The sequence below is a fragment of the Gymnodraco acuticeps genome, unplaced genomic scaffold (assembly GCF_902827175.1).
Source record: "Gymnodraco acuticeps unplaced genomic scaffold, fGymAcu1.1, whole genome shotgun sequence".
Taxonomy (NCBI): Eukaryota; Metazoa; Chordata; class Actinopteri; order Perciformes; family Bathydraconidae; genus Gymnodraco; species Gymnodraco acuticeps.
Genome location: NW_022990743.1, coordinates 555,730 through 580,432, shown reverse-complemented (window position 1 = coordinate 580,432; position 24,703 = coordinate 555,730). Strand labels below are relative to the sequence as shown.

Sequence of the window (24,703 nt, the reverse complement as noted above, 5' to 3'; positions counted from 1 at the left end):
CTCCATAGGATAAGTTTGCGCGCCAGTGTGTGTAACTGGAGAGAACGCAAACCCCCTTGGGCGGGTTAATATACGATATTGTGGTCGTATTGTCTGTCTCCACGAGGACGTGATGTCCCCTGAGGAAAGGCAGAAAGCGTTTTAGGGTGAGAAACACCGCTAAAAGCTCCAGGTAATTTATGTGCGCCCGCTGGAGGTCTCTGCTCCAGAGACCCCTAACCGGGCGACCTTCATAAATACCTCCCCAACCTGTCAGACATGCGTCCGTGGTGACCACTTCCGTGAAAGGACAGCACCCATAGGCACACCTCGTACAGAAAGCGGTGCAGCCAGTGGCGCAGTGCCATTACGCATTTCACAGTAACCATCACTCCACTGCGCGGGTTTAGTTTTAGGCGGGCCACCCAGCGCTGAAACTTCCTCGTGTAAGCGTCCCAGTCGTACGACCAGGATGGCTGACGCCATGGAGCCCCAGCAATCGCAGGCATGATCTGAAGAAACATGTTTGCACAGCTGGAAAAGAGCGAGACAAGCTCTGAAAGCTTTCACTCTTTCCGCTGACAAGCAAGCCGGGTTCAGGCGTAAACCCAGGAAGAGTATAGTCTGCGCGGGGGCACAACATGCTCTTCTCTGTGTTTATTATGAAACCCAGGTTGAGCAGGTGCTTTACGAGGACATTTGTCTGCGTAACCAGCCTCCTGCTCGCACTGTGCGAGAAGCAGTCGTCGTCCAGGTAGGGTCGCCAGGCGAATACCCTGTTGTCTTAACGGGGCTATCGCGGCTTCCGTACACCGTACAAACACCCTTGGACTGAGAGACAGACCGAAGGGGAGGTACTCTGTATTCATAACAGATCCCCTGAAATGCGAATCTCAGATATTTCCTGTGTGGATAATATAATGGGAATGTGAAATACGCATCTTCAGGTCGACTGATGTGAACCAGTCGTCTTGTCGCACGAGCCGCAGCAGAGATGTGTGAGTGAGCATTCTGAACTTATATCTTCTTAGATATTTGTTCAGAGGCCCTCAAATCAAGTATTGGCCGAATTCCGTTCCCGTCAACGTTTGGAACGAGGAAGTAACTTGGGAATAGAAGCCGCCCTGACTCTGCTCGGCGGGTACAATAGATATAGCCCTCTTTTCTAGGAGAGAGAGAATCTCTTTCTCCCAGAATATGGGCTGACTCTCCTCGGGCCTGCAAATGCAGAATGCCCGAGAAGCGAGGGGGGTGACAGCGAATTGGAGTCTGTAGCCCCGTGTTACTGTCTTGAAAACCCAAGCAGATGATGTGGAGCATCTTCCACTGCATGCTCCTTAGAGCCAGTGGAGATGTCACATCTCTTCCCCTCTGAGTCTCTATTGTTGTGTTATGGGGCCCTCTAGTGTCTGAACACAGTGGTGCCCCCTTTCGACAATTCCCCACCGGCACTGCGCATGGCGCGTGGCGGTGGTGCTTTTAAAAACCCCAGCCGGCACTGGCGCATGCGCGTGACGGTGGTTGCCTTCACAGAGATGCCGAAGCTGCTCTCAGAAGGGGAACAGTTGACGGGGTGTTTATTGGTTTTATTGTTTTTCTTATATTTTTTTGAGCTGCGCCCTCGGCCTGAAGCCTGGATGCGTCAGCGGCAAATGTTAATGACAGAGGAACAAACAGATTTGTGACATGTGTTTTCGCGGGACTTGAGGATGGTGTTGAGGCATCTCTCGAGGCGGCGGGAACACATTTAGAGCTGGGGAACCGTGGACTTCCAGCTCTGTCACGGAGGGGAGAAGGAGGGGCTGTCACGCCGCTCGCTTCTTCTTCGCCTGCTGGCCGAAATTCTGGGTTGGCTGCGCCTGAGCTGCAGCCGGAACCGGAGATTTTCTGGGCCAGCTCGCACTCGTCTCCAGCCTGGGCTGGGGACTCGGGGCGGGCTGCGACCACTGCGTTTTCGGTGTTTTAAACCGAGCAGGGTTCAAGGCAGCTTGGGCGAAGGACTGCTGCTGCGAAGGCAGCGGCTGGACCCTTCGAGGGAGGCAGAGGTGGAGTGCCTCGTCCTCCCTCTTTTTTGACTCACACCTCTTTTGCATGGAAGCAAGAGTGGAGCCGAAAATTCCCTCGGGAACGATGGGCATATCCAGCACATCCTCCTTTTCCCGGTCTGGGAGGTTGGTGAGGTTGAGCCATCTCGCTCTTTCCTGCACCACCATGATCCCCATTGCCTTACCTGTGGCCTGGACGGCGCAGCGTTGGACACGGAGACAGATGTCTGTGACCGCTGCCATCTCGTCCAGAGTGGCTGCCCCCGGGTTACCCGACAGGTCCTCGCAGAGCTCCGCTTGGTAAGCGGTTAGCAGCGAGGCCACATTCAGGGCCCTGGCGGACAACGCTGCGGCTTTGTAGGACCGTTCAGTCATTGTCGACTGAAATCGGTCCGACTTTGCCGGCAGCGTGGGGTTCCTGCTTGGTGACGGGCCCATCCTCGGTAGGCTGGCTGCTACCAGCGGTTCCATGGGCGGCATGCGGAGCAGGCCGAGCTTCTCCATTCCGTCACAGTCTAGGGAGGAGACACCCTGGATTGGGACCTTGTTGCTGAAGGGCCGGTCTCTCCACGAGACCGACACCTCATCCAACATCTCCGGGAAGACCGGAAGGAGTTGCCTCTTTGTCCGCGCTGCTTGGGGAAAATGTTTCCCTTCGTAGCGGGACCTGGAGGTCTCCTTGGCCATTTCAGGCCACGGGATGTCGAGTCTGGCCGCGGCGCGTTTACACACGGCCTGCAGGTCCATACTCAGACAGGGCGAAGCTGGTGTGCTATCGTCTGGGAGAGCAGCCCTCGCTCCAGGCTTTGCAGCCTGAGCCGATGACATGAAGATGTCCTCTTCATGTTCATCCGACTCGGACAGGAGGAACACCGAGGCGTCCTCTTCGTCCTCGTCGTAGTGAAGCTCGAGGACATCCTCCGCGGGTGAGACCATGGTGAGGTCTAACTGAGAGCCCCAGCTCGGTAAAGCGTGGGGTCCCGTTCCCGCGTGTCTTGCCGCCACCGGGTCCCGGCCTGCCAGGGCGCGGGAATCCGGTTCTGCGGCCATCTCAGATACTGAGCCCCAGACCGACATGGAGAGGGGTTCACTCTCTGTGGCAGATGTCCCCGCGTCTTGACTGCCGGCCGGCAGGTCAGAGGACATGGGGGGGGGTTCCTGCTCCGACAGGCTAGCTTGGCGTGCTAGCCGTCGGCGGAGGCTCTTTACGGTGAAGCGGACACAATGTCCGCACGAGCCGGGGTTGTCGATAGCGCCTCGGGCGTGTTTCAGCCCGAGGCAGGACGAGCAGACCTGGTGTGTGTCTGTGCCCGAGATCTTCAACCCGCAGCCGCAGAGTCGAGCCACCGAGTCCCTGACTCCTCTGGTGTTAGGGAGAGAGGCGTTCGCCTCGTGGCGTGGAGAGGACCCGCTCTCAACAGGTAAGTTGGGAGAAAAAAAGGTGTTACCACCCTGTCCTTAATCCGGAGAAAAGGACGGTGTGGGTCTTTTATTCCCGGAGAATACTGACTGGTGTGACAGTATGCTCCTTTTAATCCTTTCCTCCTCCGTGGGGAAGAGAAAAGAAAAGACTTCCTCGCTACCGTGGTGTCGGTAGTGAGGGAGCAAGCTAACGCTAGCTTGAAAAAATCAGACCTAGCTTATTTTCCGGGGAAAGAGAGCGGCCTCATTACGGCCTCATTGCGGCCTCATTACGCCAATCAGGATTGGCGTAATGAGATTGATGCTTCTGTTTGCTCCGCGATGAGGCGCATCCCATAGTGAGACATCGAACGGAGTGTTATGAATGAGAACTGCTGCTCTGAGCATGTCAGTTGGAGTGATGACATCATCGTGTTCCATTACACAGGTGTTTATATTTGAGCTAACGAGGTGTCCAGAGATTAAAGGTTTCCATTGTTCTGAATGAGAGATAAACCTCTTACATGTGAACGTTTTGTGGAAGAACCGTAACAGATATCTGAAATTTCAAAACGTGAAGCATGTCAAGGAAGTTGAGCATCTGAAGTGTAATTTGTGTGTACTTTCGGGTTAATAATGTGGCCTTTTTGGCAGTTTAACTAAAGGTGTGCGGCTGCTACAGTGAGGAAATATATGCCTGAAATTACAATGGGCTTTAATGGAGGCATGTTGAAAGTTTTTGTCACTTCATGCCCTCTAGAGGCATTTTGTTTAATTATTTTGCTTAATTATTTGTCATTTTTCAAGCTACGAGATGTTTTCCTACGTTTGTCATGATAAATTATGTCTCAGGAATGTAGGGTTTGGGAATGGCAGTTTTAAAAAAATATATGAAGGCAAATTTCAAGATTTTCTACCCTCTAGCTGTGACATCACGCACTCTAGTTAATGTTAAAATTAGGGCTGTCAAACGATTACAATTTTTAATCAGATTAATCACAGCTTAAAAATGAATTAATCATGATTAATCACCATTCGAACTATGTCCAAAATATGCCATTTATTTATGTATATTGTTGTGGGAATGGAAAGATAAATGAAAGAAGGCGGATATATCCATTTAACATACAGTATGTATGTTTATTATAACATTTTCTGCGTGTCAAAATGAAAGACAACCCACACACCTATCAATCATCAAACCATGGGGTCTTAATTCATTACGTGTTGATTTCTATCAACGGGGGAGTACTTCAGGAAAGTCAACAGAGGGGGGGGGCGGCTAGTGGAGTACTTCGTGACCACAGAGTGTGAACGTTTGTGATCAGCTGTTTTAGCGCAGTTCTCCAGTGAAGGGGGGGAGTCTCCCTCCGCAGCCGGTTGGCGTAGTTTTGGCACAATTCCGTTGTACAGACCGACGTTAACAGCAGCCCTGTCTGTGCACACGGAGACCGACTCTGTCGTCCGGTGATCTAACCGCCTTCTGGAAAAGCTTCACAAGTACGTCGGTACGCAAATGCGCTTTGTGACACAAGTGACGGTACGCATTTCAGATTACGCACATAACCTGCGTACCAGTTATGTGCACCCCTGTAGCCTACTACAGCAAAAGTATTCTCCGTCGGGACTTCCTGCAACAACACCACGCCGTTATCAAAGATGTTCTATTGAGAAGACGATCACTACGTGACAAAAGTTTTCAAAACCGTGGCTACTGAAATCAATCTTACTAACTGCTGTCTGTGCAATTTACTCCGCGAGTTGGCAGACTTTATTTCGCTTACTTTAACATCATTTTTCATGGTGGGGCTTAGCCATTTCTTGGTATGGGTGTAGCCTACCCCAGCCATACCCTGGCGCTGCCACTGGTGGCACGTATGGGGCGGGCCATTCTGCACATGCGTTAAATGCGTTAAATATTTTAACGCAATTAATTCAAAAAATTAATTACCGCCGTTAACGCGATAATTTTGACAGCACTAGTTAAAATCTGAAGAAAACCTCTATAACAAGGTCTGAACAATGTTTAATATCTGATTTAAAAGTAGTTTTACACAAACAATGTCAGAAAGATGTGTAACATTTTAAAGTTGGAATGAGGTTTCTGAGTGAAGGTATGAATGAACAGTTAGCAGTTGAAGTCACATGAAGATTTGTTGAAGTCTGAAGATTTCCTCCATTGACTTCAATGTTAAAAATTTGATGAATTATGGGATGTGTCTCTGGAATTATGAAAGTTATGAATGAGAAAAATAATAGCCATCGATTCCCGACCGAGCTGAACGTTTTGATGTTTGAACGGAGTTTCTGCGATGTTCAATGCGGGAGGAGAAGCGCGGCAAAATACCGGCGGAATAATAATACTAAACTTTTCGTGCTTAGAATAACATATTTGTAATTTGTACTTATTTAGTGGGAATAAGTACAAATTATTACAGGTTATTTAGACTATAAAAAGAACATTTGCAGGCTCATGTGTTTGTGCGTTATACATGTATAGCTCATTCATTCAGAGAAGCTTACTCAATACATGTATGCCGCTTGTGGTTTTAGGTAACACGTGTGCGCTTTTGTAATTTTTGTAAAATAAATCAAAACACAACATGCTAACAAGCATTTTCTACTCTGATATGCTTTTTTAAATGTCACTATAGAGCAGGGGTCGGCAACAGGCGGACCACGGTCCGGATCCGGACCCAGACCCCAACCTATACGGACCCGGACCTATAATCAATACATTAATAGGGGATTTCAATTTCGCTGCCAACAGGGGGCGAAAGAGACGAGTGAGCGATACAGGGAGAGAAACACAGAAGAAGAGACGAGAGAGCGGCAGATAGAAGCGGAGAGGAAAGTGAGTGAAGAGATGAATTAGCGATACAGGGAGAGAAGCGGAGAGGAGTGAACAGGCGTGTTAGCGGCAGACAGGGAGAGACACATAATTACACATGGCGCTCTCCAAGAAGAGGAAAGTGGACAGTGAGAACAGAGCTTTTAACCCTGAGTGGACGGACTCATTCATGTTCATCCTGCCCACTGGGAGCACAGAGCCAGTGTGTCTCATTTGTTCAGAGACCGTGCCGCTCATTAAAAGTGCCGACACGCCACTATGAGACAACACACAAAGTGTTTGACCAAACATTCGCTCTCAAGTCAGAACTGAGGTCACAAAAACTAAATATCGTTCCAGCGCAGGCTAACCGAGGCTAACCAATGAGCACCTGCATGTGTATGAGAATGGCCCTGCCCTGACACCATTTCAGCTCAGATTTACAAACTCCTGGCAGGATAAGCTCCAGCTCAATTCTCGCACTGAATTAAAAGAAAGTGAGTGAGGGACTGCAATATAAGAGGGAAAGAAAGAGAAACTTTAAAACTGTTAATTGTAATGATGTGTAAAGACTGATATTGTTCTATAATCGTCTGAAACTGTTAAGTCATGATGTGAAACGGTTAACAAAGAAAAAGGGAAACTCAAGCTGCTGCTACACTTTATTTTATTTATCTAAAATTAAGCACTTTTGAGATGCACATATTTTCGAAAGCTATTATTTATTTTCTCCATTTTATTTTTAAATGCAGCCCGAGAGGAACATTACACATATCCACAGTATTTACTGTATATCTGTAGAGTTCAATGTTAATTGACAATACATATTGTTGTTTATGAATTGTACTTTCTTTATCTGGCAGTCAGTTGTTGATTACATGCAGTTAGACATTTTGAAGTTCCGGACCTTTGCCTGGGGAGATTTTCTCTAACTGGACCTCGTTGAATTTTAGTTGAATACCCCTGCTATAGAGGAAGAGGATGTTTTTAGTGGCTTTTTGTACGTTTATTTTATTCACATTTAATGATTAAATGCCAATCTGCACTGTTTCTTAATGCTCTTAATGTTTTCATTTTTGTAAAGCACTTTGAGATGCCTTGTGTTGAAAGGTGATATATAAATAAACTTGCCTGGCCTTGTGTCATAGAAGGAAAAGCTAAGGTTCTATATAAAAGGTCACAAAGTTCTCATTGCGAGATTCAGTGCTTGATTCAGAATTTGTATTCACCTTTTTTTTATATGGCAAATTTCAGGTGGTTTTAAGTCTAGAATAAGTAAAAAGACACATTTCTAACTGGCTTTTTTTTGGAGCATTGGCGGCTACTTCTCTACGGAGGTGTTAATCACAAGTGTAATCTGGATGACTTGTGACGTCCTTAGCGGTTCTCGCTGACAACACCATTAGCATCTGGATTCACTGAGTGACTCCTGCCAGTGCAGACATTTCACATCTGCCAATCTAGAGGGAAGTTAAAGTCACATGGATTCTAAACATTCAGACTGAAGTCTCATTGCAAAACAAATCCCCCTGTATCTGACCGCAGAGGAAGGTGGACCTAATCCAAATGGAACTGATCAGATTCTGTGGGTTTAGTGCTGTTAACAGATAGGAAAATGAGATGTACTTCACAAAAACAGATTTGAACCGCTGATGTACGCATTCTACAGATCCTGACACTGGAGGAGATAAATGGAATTCAGCCATCATTAATGTTATTCCCATATTTGCTTTGGAAAATTAGAATTTCGTCTTGAAAGAATGTCACTTTGTTTCGCCAAGGAAGACATTATTAGCATCTTTATAAAACACCTTGTGCACTAACAGTTATCTTCTTTCCTTATCCAATGTTTCATATATTCACGCATCATCTTTCCTCTTCTATTCCAGAAAAATATGCCCAAATTCAACAAAATCCCATTCTACCTCCAGCCCCATTCTTCCTCCGGAGCAAAAACTCTAAAGAAGTAAGTGTCTTGTCTACTCTGGGAGTGTGATACCTTTTTAATTATGGGATGCAAAAACAACCGTACATCTTCAGGCATGGATGCTTGGAGTGCTGATTTCCCCCTGTGCGTTGTCTGCAGGGACCGCCTCTCGGCCAGCGACATGCTCCAGGTGAGGAAGGTGATGGAGCACGTTTACGAGAAGATCATCAACCTGGACAACGAGTCGCAGACCACCAGCTCCTCGGCCAACGACAAGCCGGGGGATCAGGAGAAGGAGGAGGACATGGCCATGCTCGCCGAGGAGAAGATCGAACTAATGTGTCAAGACCAGGTGGGCTCTTTGCTCCAGATGTATTGGTGTCAAAGCTACGAGCTAAGTCATTGTAATAACCTATTATCTTTTCATCCTCCAACCAGGTTCTAGATCCCAACATGGACCTGCGAACAGTTAAACATTTTATCTGGAAGAGCGGAGGAGACTTGACGCTTCACTATAGGCAGAAGTCCACGTGAAAATGCTCATTTAAAAAACAAACACGAACTCTTCGTCATTTGCCAATCACCACCCACATGTAGTACCCTAAAAAAAATCGTTGTGTGGTCGAGAGTCGCGGTATCAATGAGAAAAATGTGTGAGGAAACGAAGCTCGAGGTGTATCATAGAGAAGTGACCAGAACAGGCCGGAGCAGCCGAGAGACACCAGGGACACAAGGGTCCGTAGTTTCATCTTTCTTTCTTTTTACAGTTTGAAGAAAGGACTTTCTTTTTCCCTCTGATTGGCGTTTTATTTTGAAGGGACGGTATCTGTTTGTGTTCAAGCGTGTGTGTGTATGCACATGGATGTAGTAGACTGTTTTGTTTGTTCTAGTACATTCCAGGAAACTGTCCTTGTTCCACAAACACTCAGCAGGATCGGGGCACTTGGTCTCTGGGTAGCGTCACAGCCTCTCCTCTGTTCTGCTGTCATCTTAACTCTTAGACATCAAATTACCGCAGAGCTTGAAACCTCATTGACAGACGCACTTGTCTGTCTTTTTTAGCTGTGCTGGTCTCAATGTTCTTTTTCGTTGTTGTAAATATGTGTACAACTTTTTTTGATTTCAGTGACTTTCATTTGCAGCAGTTTTATTCCGTTGTTGTACAGTTTACTTAACATTTCTTTTTTTTAAATCCCTAGAGCACATTCACGGTCATTAATTTGACTTGGATGTTAAAAATATTTAATTTGTTGTATTTAATACAACCCAAAAAATCTTGTTAGTGGTCATCTTAGCAATTGGGGAAATGATATGTAAGTTATATATCTTTAATAACATGCTTACCCTTGGCTCATGAGCAGTGATGACTCGTCCTAATGTATTCATTTAGATGTAATAGTTCAATGAATAGAACTTGAAGGGGAATCTCATCTAAGAGAATATATAAATATATCACCGTCATGTGGAAATCTCCAAAGTGAACAGGAAAACACTTTTTTTTCTTCTTGCAGATCTTTTCATTGTACATTTTCCGCAGTTAATTTTTGCGATGAAGAGTGTGTAACGCCATCACGGGGGGGACGCTTCGAGTGAGCTCTAATTGGCCAAAATCATGATGGGTACCACAATGCTGCAATATCCCTTGTAATAATTTGTGAAATATGTATATTTTAGGCATTCAAAGAAATAAATTGGAATGGTTTTAACAATGACACATTATGGGGATTGTAAATGGATGTGTTTGTGTGCGGAACAAGAAAAACAAGGGACGATTTTTCTTTTTTAAAGTGATATGATTGTTTAACCTTCACCCATTCACATTCATCAAAAGATTCTGCACTCATTCCTAATAAAACATACAATTAATTGATAAAATATCTGCAAAAATACTTTTCCTTATTTTACACACTAGCACCTACTTTGACAGTGAAAAACTTTTAAGAAGCCCCCTAGAAAGAGAAATAATAACTCAACAGCAGCATCACTGTGGCTAGACGTCTTACATACTGTATATCTAACAATTGCACATTATCTGCCAACTCACAGGCAGCATATGTCTACTGTTGCATAGATTACAAATATTTAAAAGAGTAAAATCAGACATGGGGGATATGATTCCAGCCATACAAATTATTTTTAACAGATCCCAGGCTGCATAGCTGAATAAATCAAATTAGAAACGGTGTTTAAAACATACCGACCTTGTGAAACCTGGAGTAAACTCATTTTCTGCACAAACATTTCCGTCATACAAACACTTAAAAAATCCATAACATGGGCAGTACTGTAAAATGTTCCCTCGTATAACCTTAAATGCTACCTTTTTAAAGCTTTGGGATTTCTTTCAAAAACACAACAGATGTAACAATGCGCTTAAAAAAAAAGTAGTATAGTGTTTTTGGGATATTAAGGTGCGGCTGTGCTTTGCTGTATGCCTTTGGAAGTGTTAAAGTATTCATTCAACCGAAGCAAAGCCCTGTCACCCGTATAATCTAATAATTTTGCACCAAAGCATGAAAATGCTTTGACCTTAGTGTACAAATTAGCAGTAACTCTCCCACATATAAAACAAATAGTATTTCTCTAATGAGTTTGTTTCTGTAGTGTAACTTACTTCATGAGGGATTGTTAGACTGTAATATAAAATCAGACAAGCGTGTCTCTGTTTTTTTCCTAAACAGTGTTCCTTTAAAAAAGCCCCAGTGATTGTCAACATCACTTTTTTTTTTGTGCGAGCTTACTCAAGAGGCGGTTCTTCCTCGTGACCTTCATATTGGTGAGCAGGAGAAACATCTAGAGGCTCCTCTGGTTCCATTGCTGGCTCCTCGGTTGTCTCCTCTCCTGGCTCCTCTGTTGTCTCCTCTGCTGGCTCTGCAGGAGAATCCTCTGCCGCCGTGAACTCATCGGCAGCAGGAGATTGGTCGATTTGGACAGGAGACAGGGTGGGGTCTTCTGCTGGGACAGAAGGGGGCTCTGGAGACTCAACAGGGAGAGAAGCTTCACACACAGGTGGATTTTCAGTGGATTCACACAGAGAGAGGGGCGTGGCCTCTGTGAGCGGGGGAGATGGGTCAGTGTCCGTGGAAGCAAGAGCGGAGCTGAGGTCCATGGCCGCCTCGGAGCTCAGCTCCTGCGGGTCGGGCTGGCTCTCCGCTGACGAAGAGAGCAGCACACTGTCCTCTAGTTCCTCTGCACAACAGGAAGTAGAGTTAAAACAAATGTTATCCCGGGAAAATTGGGTTTTGTGACAGTTGTTTTAGAATGTAATAGATCAAAAAGAGAATAAAATATGTATATTGACATATACAATTCACATTAGAATGTTCAATTTATTTTTAAATACAAATTACATTTATTTTTATAAACTTGAGTTAAAGATGTCGTATAAAGGATTAAAAAAATAATCAAATATGTATACAAACAATTATTAATGTGCACATTGTACTACAAAATGTAACATGTAAATTACAATATTAACAGTGGTGTATTAAGATATTATTTCTGGATTTGCACAGTGTTAAATACATTAAATGTCCCATGACATGGCCATTTCTACTGATCATAATTCCATTGTTGATGTCTACTAGAATATATTTATACTGTGCAATTTTCCAAACTCACATTGGTTTCACATACAGCATCTCTGTATAGTATGTGTATTCACTGACTTTCACTCTCTGTCCTAAAGGCCTTGTTGGAGCTCCTGCCCCCCCCTCCCTGTGAGCCCAGTGTGCTCTGATTGGTAATCCAGGATTACTGGTGTGGTTTCCTGCTTGCTGCGAGACATCGCGAATGGACGCGGGAAGGGTGCTGCAGCAGCCCCATCAACCGCATCTGTGAGGCTCCACAAGCACCCGCATCCCCAAACGCGGCACACCTACAGTGTAAGCGCGCCACAGTTTCGCCGCGCTGCGAGGCTCCACTATCACCCCCCCAGCTCGTCACATTTTCGCCACAAAGAGTGTGTGTGTGAGGAGCTCCACCAATGGGTCCATTTTGGTTGTCGTTACGTCACTAATGGCGCATTTCCATTGCAGGGCCTCGCTCGGCTTAGTACGGTATAGTTAGGCCTTGTTAGGACTGGCTCACTTTATGCTGCGTTTCCATTACAGTTTAGTAGCTGGGGCAGTAACTATAGTAACGCAGTGAGCTTTTTTTCCCTGTGTTTTCTATATATCTGTTGTAATTTATTGTCTTTTATTATGAATGTAGTAATGTGTTTTTAAGTGATTGTAGTATTTATTACATGTACAGCACTTTGGCCCGACCAAAAATCGCTTTTAAATGTGCTTTATAAATAAACTTTGATTTGATTTAGGCGGAGCCGTGACGTCATCTTCAAAGCGAACCACAGACAACATCAGCCGTTAGCTGTTAGCACTCAAGCTCACAGCTCCTCATATCTGTTCAGAAACTAGAAGTTAAACAAGTACAAACCACAGACTGCCTGTGTCATGGCGAATACAGTCGCTGGTTTATTTATGTCTGTATAGGACGTTGTTGTGAGTGTGGACGGTCGGAGCATATACTGCGTTATCTTAGCCGATCTCCATTTAGAAAACACGCCTCTCAGTCTGACAGGAGAGGACTCTACCGCCACCTCTTTAATAACAGCGCCTTATATCCGGGTGCTAGTGGAGCACGCTCGTTAGCGCCGGTGTAGGTACCATATCTGCTCGGGGTAGGGAGTGGCTATATACAGGACCGTCCTGTACACAACGCCAAATGACTATATACAGGATCGTCCTGTACACAACGCCAAATGGCTATATACAGGACCGTCCTGTATATAGCCATTTCGGAGCTTGTATACAGGACGGTCCTGTATATAGCCATTTCAGAGACCTTATATACAGGACCGTCCTGTATATAGCCATTTGGCGTTGTGTACAGGACCGTCCTGTATATAGCCTCGGCCCTCGGGGTACCATATCTGCTCTGGTGTATTTCCGTCGCATCCGTCATATTGTACGGCAACTCAAGAGCAGTGTTTCCCACAGATATAAAATATACTTGGGCGGGTGGTGGCAAGGGGGGGGGGGGCGCGAAAAAAAAAAAAAGTTTTAACAACATTATTTATTGACTTTTCATTCCGGTATAATCATTTTGCGCAAAGATGGCACTGTTTGTCAGAGCACTTCATCCTTCTGGGATTTCATGAAGAACAGCTCCAACGCCTGTGTGTATGGGAATGCCTCTGGTGCTGGTCCATTAACTGCCAGTGTTTCCCACAGATCTGAAATATACTTTGGGGGGTGGTGGTAGCGGGGGGGGTTGAGGTGACGTGCAACAACATTAACCTTTCTGTTGGTCGCTTGTTAGCAGACCCTTCACGCGATGGCAGAGCGAACAGGTACAGGTACAGGCAGGGTCCATAATGATAGCCCTATAGTTTAAATCTACTACCCACACATGAACATATGGAAATGGGTTACTATTTTAAAAAATTAATGTATTTATTAATGTATTTAGGAACCTATCCATGTGATTTTTAGTGGGGTCGACCTCAAATCCTCTAGGGGGGTCCAGGGGCATGCCCCCCCCGGTAAGATTTTATTTTGGAGTTAAATGCATCAATCTGGTGCATTTTGAGGGGAAAATAAAGAGACTAGATCTATGGAAACACCTATATTTAACAGAACTGTATACATTTCAATAATCATAAAATCAAGGCCATAACCAATAACATACCATTTCCAATATGAAAAAAACACTGAAACTTGTTCATTAATTTAGTTTTGGTTCATTTATAGTTGTGAGTGTGTCTGTGCTCCTGAATCAGCCTCTCCTGTCTCCCTCCTCTCCCCCCTCTCCATCCTCTCCCCCTGCTCCTCTTTGAGGCAGCAGCAAAGACTAGTTTTCTCTCAACAAGTTTTAAAAGTGTATCTTACCTTTTTTCACCTAGTTAACTTTTTATTTATTTATTCATGCATATTTTACTAATCACATTACATTTCATTTAGCTGACGCTTTTATCCAAAGCGACTTATAATGACCGATTACAGGGACATTCTCCCTGGAGTAACTAAGGGCTAAGTGCCTTACTCAAGGGCACACTAGTGGTGGTGTTCCTGGCGGGATTTGAACTCACAGTCTTCCGATCTTCAGCCCACCTCACTATCCATTAGACCAATCACTACCCTCTCAAATGGAAATATGTGTTTACATAAATGGTGACCTCACCGTATGAGACCCACTGAGAACTTAGACTAAGTTAACTATCTAAACACTCAGAGAGTCCTTTACCTCACCTGAGCTGAGGTTATCCCGAGCTTGAATGACACACAGAGACCAATCAAGGGCTTTGATTTATGATCTGTATGACAGTGGCCATGTCGGCAGGCCACATCATGTGGACAGCCAGTCACCCTGTGTGAGGCAGGCCACTTAACAGGCCAGAAGGAGGCGAGATCAGAGCAAGGGAGCGAGGGATCATTGTCTACAAGTTAGTCGATCGCAGATGGCGTCGTGGTCACGGACGAATAAAAAAAAAAAATATTTAAAAAAAAATTTATAAAAAAAAAAACAAAAAAAACGAAATGGGTCGCGAAATATACTTGGGCGGCCGTTAATATACCTGGGCGGCCCGCCCAAGTATAGTCTATGTGTGGGAAACCCTGAAGAGGGCCATCATACACGGTCAAATTCCGAACATTTAAACATTTAAACATAGCCTATCATTCTTTACTTTGTCCGTTATTATATGTAGAAGATATTACTTTTTTTCTCCGTCATGTTGTTTCCATAGCAACAACTTCAAACAGGAATTTAACCTAAATTAAATTTAAGACACTACAACAAAAGTAACAAAAACAATGTAAAATCCTTTTCCGTTTCACAGAACACAAATTGGGTTATTTACATAATTATGTTTACACTGTCGATTGTTATTTTTTAACATTCAAACATAAAAAATAACAACTAACCGCTAGCCGCAAAGCTAGCATCATAGTCACTGCTCCGTTTTCGGAGACTTTGCACACGTTTTTCACAAACATTTTAGTACTTCCATTCGCTTCGTCTTGATCTGTAGATGTGATATGATGTGTCGTGTGTCCCCCAACTCCTCTCCAAAGTTCAGATATGTAATAAAATACTCAGGGGAGTTTCCTGAATTTTCATGCCCAAAACCAAGCACTAGGCCCTGGGTAAATTAAGAGGCTGATCTCGGGCACTTTTATCCACAGTTTGTATCTTGTTGGTCGAATGCACTTATTGTAAGTCGCTTTGGATAAAAGCGTCAACTAAATGCAATGTCATATAATGATCACAACCCCGCTATACTCTAGACCAGTGGTTCCCAAACTTTTTGTGCCCAAGGCACACCAAAGGACAAGTAAAAATCTCAAGGCACACCTAGCCCTTATAACACGTGTTATCACTCATATCATGTAAAATATCTGTAAATGTGCATAATTATTTACTAATGCCAAATAAAATGTGACAAAGACAACTATATTACTCATGAAATATTTCAGAAATTAATTTGAAACTTTATCAAATTAGGCTTCATCAAAGCAGCAACACACTCATTTAAACCAGACAGGTCACAAAATAAAAAATGAGGCAAAGGAAACTCAGCAGAAATTCAGCACAGAGAACTGTCAATGCAAGGAAGCTGCATTGTCCATGGTCCTGAACTACAAATTATAAATGTAACATTTCAGCAATCAGCATTGAAACATGTGCTATTGTAAATATTTTGCCGATTTACAAATTAGTGAGATACATGTAGGGTTGCCAACTTCCAGAAATGGAAAAACGGGACACAGGCATCCCCCGCGCGCGCGAATATTTTCGGGTTTCTGGCGGATTTAGTTACTTTTTTTTGTTACTTTATTTCGGGGTTAGGGTTATGTTATTTAATTTTCCCATCAATCAAAACACACACACACACACACACACACACACACACACACACACACACACACACACACACACACACACACACACACACACACACACACACACACACACAACTGTGTTTTTCTTCCACTGTTTGTTGTAAGACACAAGTCTTTTCTTTTTAGAAGGGCCCAGAACCACATCCTCTCTCTCTTCTCCTCTTTCATTATCACCTCCTCCACCGGCAGCGCTCATTTCCCCACACGACTGAACAGGCTGACATGCCACACAAACAATGATGCCGCGCCCGCTGCCCACCGGAGAAAATCTCACACACACACGTGCGAGCATTGTGCCTGCCCTGTCAACTGAGCGGTCCTAGTGCCCTCTTCGCATACAGCACACAAACACACAGGCACGCAGTCAGACACACTGCATTGTGCGCAAACAGAAAATATTTTTTATTTTTCCCTTTACACAGGAATCCGGGACACGCCCCTTTTGGCTCAAATACGGGACGTCCCGGCTAATACGGGACGTCCCGGCTAATACGGGACGGTTGGCAACCCTAGATACATGTGCCTGTCGGGGCGCGCAGATTTTTTGAATCCTTGGTGGCACTGAGGAGAGGGCCACTCGCAAGTCCTGTTCAACAGAGAGCCGTGACCTCCTGTTCTTCATGTAAACCAGAGTAGAGAACGCCAACTCCAGAGATGGGGTCGTTACTAAAAAAATGTAATATATTACATATTACTTTTTTAAAAAGTTATATATTACACTACTTCGTTACTATCTACATAAAGTAACTCGTTACTTTACTCGTTACTTTACTCGAGCACGTACGAACTGCACATGCGTGAGTGGCAATAACTTTCCTTACCAGCAGGCGGCGGTAGTGTGTATTTGTCATTCAAAACAGGCAACAACCGGAAGACAGAGAAGAAGATATACGTGATATAAACAAACAACAAATAGCGTGTGCGTTAGCTTCACCTTAGCATGTGTTTTTTGCAGGTGCTTGTTGAGGTTTGACGTGGTGTTTACAGCAGTGGATAACAGCTTCTGGCCTGGACACAGTTTGCACCTCACCGTCACATTCCGGTCTATTCTTCGGACGAACTCAAAATAATGGACATACCTCCACCCCTCGAAAGTTATCGCTGACTCAGCCATGTTTATGCAGCACTGCACGTGGAGATGTGGACGCGCAAGTCGCGCAGATTACGTACATATAAACCTACAAAGTACTGATAGTAAATTTAAAATTAAATAATTATTTTTGTGTAGTTGTATATTGCAATAATAACGTATGGTTGTCACAAAATCCCACGGCACACCCGGACTTGCCTCACGGCACACCAGTGTGCCGCGGCACACCGTTTGGGAACCACTGCTCTAGACAGCGCCCCTGGATAAATTACCGTACAGCCAGTGGCGACTGGTCATTAGGGGCAGGTGGGGCACAGCCGCACTTAGTGTTAGCAGAAAGTATTAAATATAATGATTACAAAAAAATGCAAAAAATATATATAAAATATATTTTAAGATCATGTTTAATCATCTGATTCGTCTGTACATTGCTGTTTTAGTGTGTGTTCTTCTAATTAGTGTCTACAGTGTGTGCCTATTGAGCGGTTTAGAGCCATGTGGGACAAAACCCGATCATGCCCCTCCCTCTCACTGTCTAACTGAATGGTGACTGTAAAAACTACACTGCGCATGCTCAGAGTATTTTCCTATTTAATGTGTGTGGCAAAAAAATAATGACCATAGGGGCATAGAGCTGCCATCCCCACCATACGTCATCTCACATAATTCAGAGCTGATTGGCTGTAAGTACGTGTGCCGCGAAAAGTGTGGTGTGTGAAGAGGAGAGGAGAGAGACGCGTCCTAAAACCAGGAAGTAAGCTGCGCATGGCTTCCCTCGACAAAAAAGCAATGAGATTTCTCCATAGGATTTTAGAAAATAGCTCAAAATAACATCTGTGGGAAACGTACCTGTTAGATAAATGCACGTTTTGTTCAGCAGGATAATATCCACATGTCTACCCTACTTTTAAAATGTTCGAATCATAAATCTATCGATTAGATTTATGATAGATTTTTGAAACTACAAGATGATAAGGAGGACTTTTACAAAAAAGTAATAGAGATTTTTGTCCAGAAGGATAGGCAAATGGACTTCATATTCAAGTCAAGGTAAGACCGCAATTTTATTGAAAATGGGATCTTACTAAGAGAGAACAATTCAATATTTAAATGATCAAATTACATTTTTTGGGTATCCTTTTGTTGAACTGTCTGTTTAAAATTAATTGAAGGATCAGACAAAAAAAGCTTTTGAAAATAATATTATATTTTGATTTAGGTCAAAATATAATATTTGTAAACCTGAAGAGTCAGTGCCAGTGCCTCACCAGCCATGAACCTCACTGCAGAAGCTTATATATAGACATCTAAGTTTTTTGTGCCCCACCACTTTTGTACACAAAAACGCCACCGCGTACAGCCAATCACAACGCGTGACGTCATTGGTAAGCGACGGAAATACACCCGAGCAGATATGGTACCCCGAGCAGATATGGTACCTACACCGGAGCCTCGCAGCGTGGAAATAATTTTACAACTAAAGACACAGCTACACAAAAAACGCAGCATGTGTATTTCCCAAGCCCCTAGGAAGTGCGCCGGACTCAGATGAAAATATTCGTGGCGGCCAAACGGCGGTACTACACTTCCGTTTGGTTGCCAGGCCCGGACACACTTTTTCCCATTGACTTACATGGGGAAAGAGTGGTCTGTAAATCGTTGGATAATTTTTTTTAAACTAAATAAACTACCCAGTATGAACACTTGTATAGCCCTTATTAAAAACATTCGTTCCTCAAGTTGTAAAAATGTGCTAATAATGTTATTCTGAGAGTTATTTTCCTCTGCATTATGTACGCGCATCTAACCCACGGGACCGCGCCGCCCGGCACGTTCATGTTACGTGTTCAGCACTACATGCGTTTATCTTTACCAATGGATGCACAATAAGAACGGACCCATATCGTCTCACTGCCAGCCCACGGAGCTGTAATAATGGATATATTGCACATGTTTGCTGTAATTCATCCTTTGTAAAATATTATACTACATGGGCTGTATGATTACATCTTGTACCGTAAATGTTGTATTAAATAAAGTTAATATTACCGACGTTAGAGTAAGGTCCCTGTAGCTTCTTATTGCACTAAGAAGCTAATTGCACTGTATATATATATATATATATATATATATACAGTGCAATAATTCTTTCATGCTAAATGAAGCTCTGTTGCTTGGATATCACTAGATCCTGTTACAGCGTAATATAAGTACATAACGATTGATGTGTACGTTAGCATAATTACTAGCTAGCCGCTAGCTGCTAACTGCCGCCTCGTTAATATAAAATCCATCATAATAACAATCCATTACCATGAACGTGCGGTGCTGTTACGTGTACACAAATTGACGTGCTTGATGTGAACGAGCATTTTGGTTAAAGTTGCGCATGCTCTATGAGTGCACATACGGGTACTTCTCAGGCATGCCGGGTAATCTGTGACGTTTCGCTCTCTCAAAAGTTGGGCCATTTTATCATCATGCGCCAATGAGCAACTCTCATAGGAATTAATGAGGCCCCGCCTCCCACGCTGTATCCAGTTCATATTATACATCCATGTGTACGGCTCTGAGAATCTGCCTTGGTACAAAGTAGCAGTGAAAACATGGTACGGAGTTTCATTGATTTGGGCTTTCTCACAATAAGCAAGTGGAATGGATTTGATAATGAAGCACTGACACAGCGCTCTCCAGAGAGCGGCGAGTGGATAGACCGATTCACGGTCTTTCCGCATAGTAAAAGTGGGGGGGGTCTAAACTAATGATTTCAAAAGGTGGGGGGGACTTGTCCCACCCTCATATAATGGCTACGACGCCCATGGATATTATATCTATACTGTGATACGAGACAAGATATTGTAATACATATGTAATATCCTAAGTGATGTCATTTTTTGACTTTTTTTCAGCTGTACTATTACTTGCCTTTACCCACTTAGTCATTAATTCCACAGTTGTGATGTTTATTTATCAGTATTCTCAATTTGTAAATATGTTGTAAATGGTAAAAATCTGCCATATTGATCGGAAGATGTTTGGTTAAAAATATTGGAATGAATGATTAACTTTCTTATCTCCCAATCCATTCAGCCCACATTTTTTTCTCCAGGAAACTTTGTATGATGTTGTCCCAAACTTACCAACGCCAGAGATGTCCCCGTCCTTCTCCTCGTCCTTCTCCTCGTCCTTCTCCTCGTGCATGGCCAGTAAATTGTTGGTCATGTCGATAGAAGACACGGACAGATCCAGTCTGTCCACCAAATCTGCCGGGTTAGGGGTAGCAACTGCCGCCTCAGTGTATGAGAAACCTAAAGGAAAAAAAATCAATAAGATTCCAGGGAGACACACAAGACACAACTCGTATATCATTATCCTCTTAAGGAAACTGACCAGGGTCCATGACCCTCTGGACGGGTGGAGGTAGAGGAGCCTCATCGAGGGTGATCTTCTCCAGATCTATCACGTCTTCACTTAGACTTGAAGGTGCCATCAAAGGTGTCTGGAAAACAGATGAAGAATATGTAAGCCCTGCCTCTACCAATAGATTAATCTTGTGTATAAAAAATAAGCAGTGACATAAGCAATATATCTAGAATACATGCTATCATATTTGCTGGTTTTCTTGGTTCAAATGTGACATTAAAAACATTTTGGAAATATTTGTTTCTTGATAATTATTCACTTAATTGGAAAGAGAACAATAGATTCGTAAAAAATGACTTAATGTGAACTCAGATGTACCTCTGTGTATCCATGTGTCGGCAGCTCCGGAGCAGGCTCCTCCTCAGGAGCAGAGGTGGGAGGCTCCGCCGGCGTCTCCTCAGGATTTATTGGGATCCGGTGCAAGTAGCCATACCCAATGCCACAACCCAAACTAAGAGAGAAAACAGAATAATGCTGTATGATCAGAGGAAATCTTCATTGTAAAATAATGGACTGCTTACACAATGGTTGATTGACATAGTACAAAAGCAGTCACTAAAGCATGTTTCTGTGTATTCTCACGTACCTGCCCTCTCCCCCCCACGCTCCGTTTGGTGTGACCACCACCTCCCTGCAGGCATCTGAAATTGTGTTGTACACCATCAGCTTCAGAGGCTTCCCTTCATGGGCCTCGATCAGCGAGAAGAAGTCTTCTGACTGGAAATCAGCAGAAGAAGTTAACCACGAGCCATCTTTCACAGCTTTGTTAAAAGATACAATGAATCTTACTAATGATTATCAGTTTAAAAAAAGGTAAGCATTATATAAAAATGATTCTTACATCCTGCAACACTTGATCCGCTCCGACAATGTAGTCGCTGTGAGGCTGAAGCTCGGCCAATGAAGCGGGAGAACTAGCTTCCACATCCTGCAGGAAAGCATTAACAGGCGTTAGTAAACTGAAGATGGAGCTATAATGGGGTATTGAAGTTCAAATCTGTAAGGACAGTTGGTTTGGTTTTCCTAGTTCTTGATGAAGAAGCTCACTAGAACATGCCAGACATTCTCGTTGGCTCCATGGTAGCTGCAGAAGCGAACGCTGGCCCCCAGCAGGCCCTGTCCCCCCCACATGCTGCTGGGCACCACCTCCAGCTCACGGACGCTCGTGGTTTTGGTGCTGTACACCACCATACCCACGGCTCTCTCCATGTTGGCTTTCAGAATCTCCTTCAGCAGGTCATTCTCCTCGTTCTGGTGATGTGAAGAGTCAAAAGAGTCATTATTTTATGCTTCTGTATGTCTGTGCAATCTTTGTTAATGACCAACCTGTGTGACAAGGGACATAACTACTCAAAAGTGGACAATCAATAAACTTACAAGTCTTTTGTTGTCCAGAGACAGAATGAAGTCAAAGAAGGGCTGCAGTCCGGCCTTTTCTGCGGGGGAATTTGGCTGCAGCTGTGGAAACCGAAAGAATTGTGCTTTTAGAATATAACTTGGAAATGTCTAAATATGAAAATGATGACAAAACCAGAATACGGTTTTTGGAGCATGTAAATCATCTATTTCTCCCCCTACCTACTTCGAGGTTAATAGCTGCAAATAGGGATTCCTATTATGGATTAATCATTTATATATTCATCTTTAAGTCTCCTTATAATGGTGGTTTGGTCAGCCTTACAGTCAAAATATTCAATTATAAGCATATAAATAACAGAAAAGCACCAACGTTTGAAATACCAAATGTTGGGGATTATCGCTTGGTCGCCCTCTCGATCGATGCATCGATTTTGTTTATTATTTAGTTAATCAAATCAGCACTAATGTTATTTACTGTAAATATACTTTTCATGCAACGGGATTAAAGAAAGGGTTTTAGTAAGGAGAGGATCGGAGGCTAGTGAAAATTCATCTTGTTTTATTTGCCATCAAGCTGAAAACCATTAGCTATATTAGTCAGAGCATTAGCTAATATTTAGCAATTATGCTACTATGACTACGGTTTTAAAAACCAATCATGTAGGGTAATTATCAGGGGACTAACGCCATTCTACTGGTGGACATTATATAAAACAAGTTACAAGCCTCATTTAACCGTATTTACTGCAGAATTACACTAGTAGATAGGAGATTATGTGGCATGGTCAATAAGTAAACAGTGCCAGCTCATCGGGTTTAACCGGTGGGGTTTGCATCAGCTAGCTCCCAGTTAGCATATAGTAACAGTCATGATAAGCTGCTGTACACGCTGTCCTAAATCAAAGAAAGAGGAATAACGTCTTACGCCATGCACGTGGTATCCATAGGTTCCTCCTTCGGATACTTCTGAACTCTGTGATAACCCCATTTTCGCAAGGAACTTTCAAATATGAGCTAATTTCATCAGAAAATATCAAGAGTATGAGAATGATTACGGCTGACAGACGGCGGCCATCTTGTCTGTAGTCCAAAACAATCGAACATGGCAGGTATCGAACACACAGCGCAGGATGACGCATCGTAGTGTTTGTGACCATGGTTATGGAAATCAGTGATAAGTCACCGTTTAATGTACTGCACATTTTTTAAATTATGGTAGAGTGTGTGGAGAAAGAAAGTTAAAATGTGTCGCATTATAAAGTCCCTGTCACTGTTCGACTTTATTTTGTCCATACATTTAATATTACTTCAGTTTATCAAAATATCGATATTTCGAAATTATGCAGAAGACTTCATAAAGAATGACATTGTATAGTATGTCAACACAAAACCATAATATAGTAGCCTATGTCGAAAATATGAGAAAAGACGTCCTAGTGTAGTATGAAAAAAACATAACAAAAAAGGAAATATTATAGTGTGGTCGAAATTCCACAATTAATCACCCTCTGGTAAGAAATCAACAAATATACAAGTTTAAACCAAACTGTGTTATTCAATGAAGAGTTAAAGCATTCAACATAATCAATGTATTCCAGCTTGAAGGAGAGTCTTGCACCAGCAATGTAGTACAATGATCTGGCCAAGTTAAAACTAAAAGGCAAGCACTTACTACAGGAAAAATACACAGGAAAATGGAGGGTACATCCAATCAAAATGTACATTAAAGTTAGTTGAAATGGTGATCAGACAAACAAACCTAACATCCATAATATAGATGCCTGACAATGGTCAAGATGACACCCTTCTGTCTGTTGAAGGCATGAGAAAATCAAAGTTAGTGACCTATATATATAATTAAAGGAGACTTATGATACATTTCTCTGATAGTTGGCCTATGATACAAATATGAGAAAAAACAACAAAGTATAGTTTGTCAAAAATATATATACAAATCTTGATACTATAGTTAGTAGGCCAATGTGGAAAATATCAGAAACAACATAATATAGTAGGCCTATGTTGAAAATTATCTGAAAAGACAAAATGGTAAAGTGTGTCAAAAACAGTCATAATATAGTATGATGAAAATATGAGGAAAAATAACAGTCAACTATGACTGAAGCCCCTGTTGTCAACATGTATTCTTGTGCAAGACTCTTAAAAAAGCCAAATTCCTCCTAATGGCATGGCCAATCTTGTGTGTGTGTGTGTGTGTGTGTGTGTGTGTGTGTGTGTGTGTGTGTGTGTGTGTGTGCACAGGTGTGTGCAGGTGGAACCTTGCATGGCAGCCCTTGCCTCTGTATGTGTGTGTGACTGGATGAAAGATGACTCGTATATATTTAAGTGCTTTATGGTGTTGAAAAGACTGAAAATAAATGCTATATGAATGCATTCCATTTAAGATTCTTGAAAAAAAGCTAGAATACAGTACGCCATAGAAACGTCATTTTGCAGCGTGTCATAATAAAAATAGTTGAAAATAATTGTAGAGTATATCATTAAAAAAGTGAAGCATCAAAGTGCAAATAGGAGAAATGTTGTACCGTTTTAAAATAACCCTTGAATAAAAAATGTCCAACAGTCGAGCGTGTTGAGCATCTTATTATTACATTTAAGTGAATTTACTATTTATAATTGTGTAGCATATTTTTTAAGTGCTTCAGAAATCTTTTGAGGGCCAAACATTCAAACTCAATATGTCTTGATGGAATACACGAATATAATAAATACCCATAAAGTGAA

At 43.0% G+C, this 24,703-nt stretch overlaps 2 protein-coding genes across 3 annotated transcripts in view; one reads left to right on the top strand and one right to left on the bottom strand.

Annotated features, from left to right (window-relative positions):
• LOC117556653 (WD repeat-containing protein 48) overlaps positions 1-9,896 on the top strand; it is a 31,616-nt gene extending 21,720 nt beyond the window's left edge. For both annotated transcript variants that reach the window (XM_034232111.1, XM_034232110.1), the window contains exons 16-18: positions 8,145-8,221; positions 8,342-8,534; positions 8,621-9,896. In XM_034232111.1, coding sequence (XP_034088002.1) covers positions 8,145-8,221; positions 8,342-8,534; positions 8,621-8,716 — 366 coding nt within the window. In that variant the 3' untranslated portion in view covers positions 8,717-9,896. The remainder of the gene's footprint in view (positions 1-8,144; positions 8,222-8,341; positions 8,535-8,620) is intronic.
• Positions 9,897-9,954: 58 nt separating this feature from the next.
• gorasp1a (golgi reassembly stacking protein 1a) lies at positions 9,955-23,094 on the bottom strand. Its single transcript, XM_034232112.1, has 9 exons — positions 22,884-23,094; positions 21,977-22,057; positions 21,647-21,850; positions 21,441-21,527; positions 21,186-21,316; positions 20,918-21,050; positions 20,567-20,675; positions 20,317-20,484; positions 9,955-11,371 (listed from the first exon to the last, which is right to left on the bottom strand). The coding sequence occupies exons 1-9, from the start codon at positions 22,944-22,946 to the stop codon at positions 10,920-10,922; spliced, it is 1,428 nt and encodes a 475-aa protein (XP_034088003.1). The 5' UTR covers positions 22,947-23,094; the 3' UTR covers positions 9,955-10,919.
• Positions 23,095-24,703: the final 1,609 nt, after the last annotated feature.

What these genes read in the sequence shown, in the direction of transcription:
- gorasp1a (XM_034232112.1), bottom strand. Translation starts at nt 22,946, where the DNA reads ATGGGGTTATCACAGAGTTCAGAAGTATCCGAAGGAGGAACCTATGGA. An exon ending in GCGTGGGGGGGAGAGGGCAG is followed by an intron (nt 21,051 to 21,185) that starts GTACGTGAGAAT and finishes TTTCTCTCTTAG; the next exon opens with TTTGGGTTGTGGCATTGGGT. An exon ending in CGGGGACATCTCTGGCGTTG is followed by an intron (nt 11,372 to 20,316) that starts GTAAGTTTGGGA and finishes CCTGTTGTGCAG; the next exon opens with AGGAACTAGAGGACAGTGTG.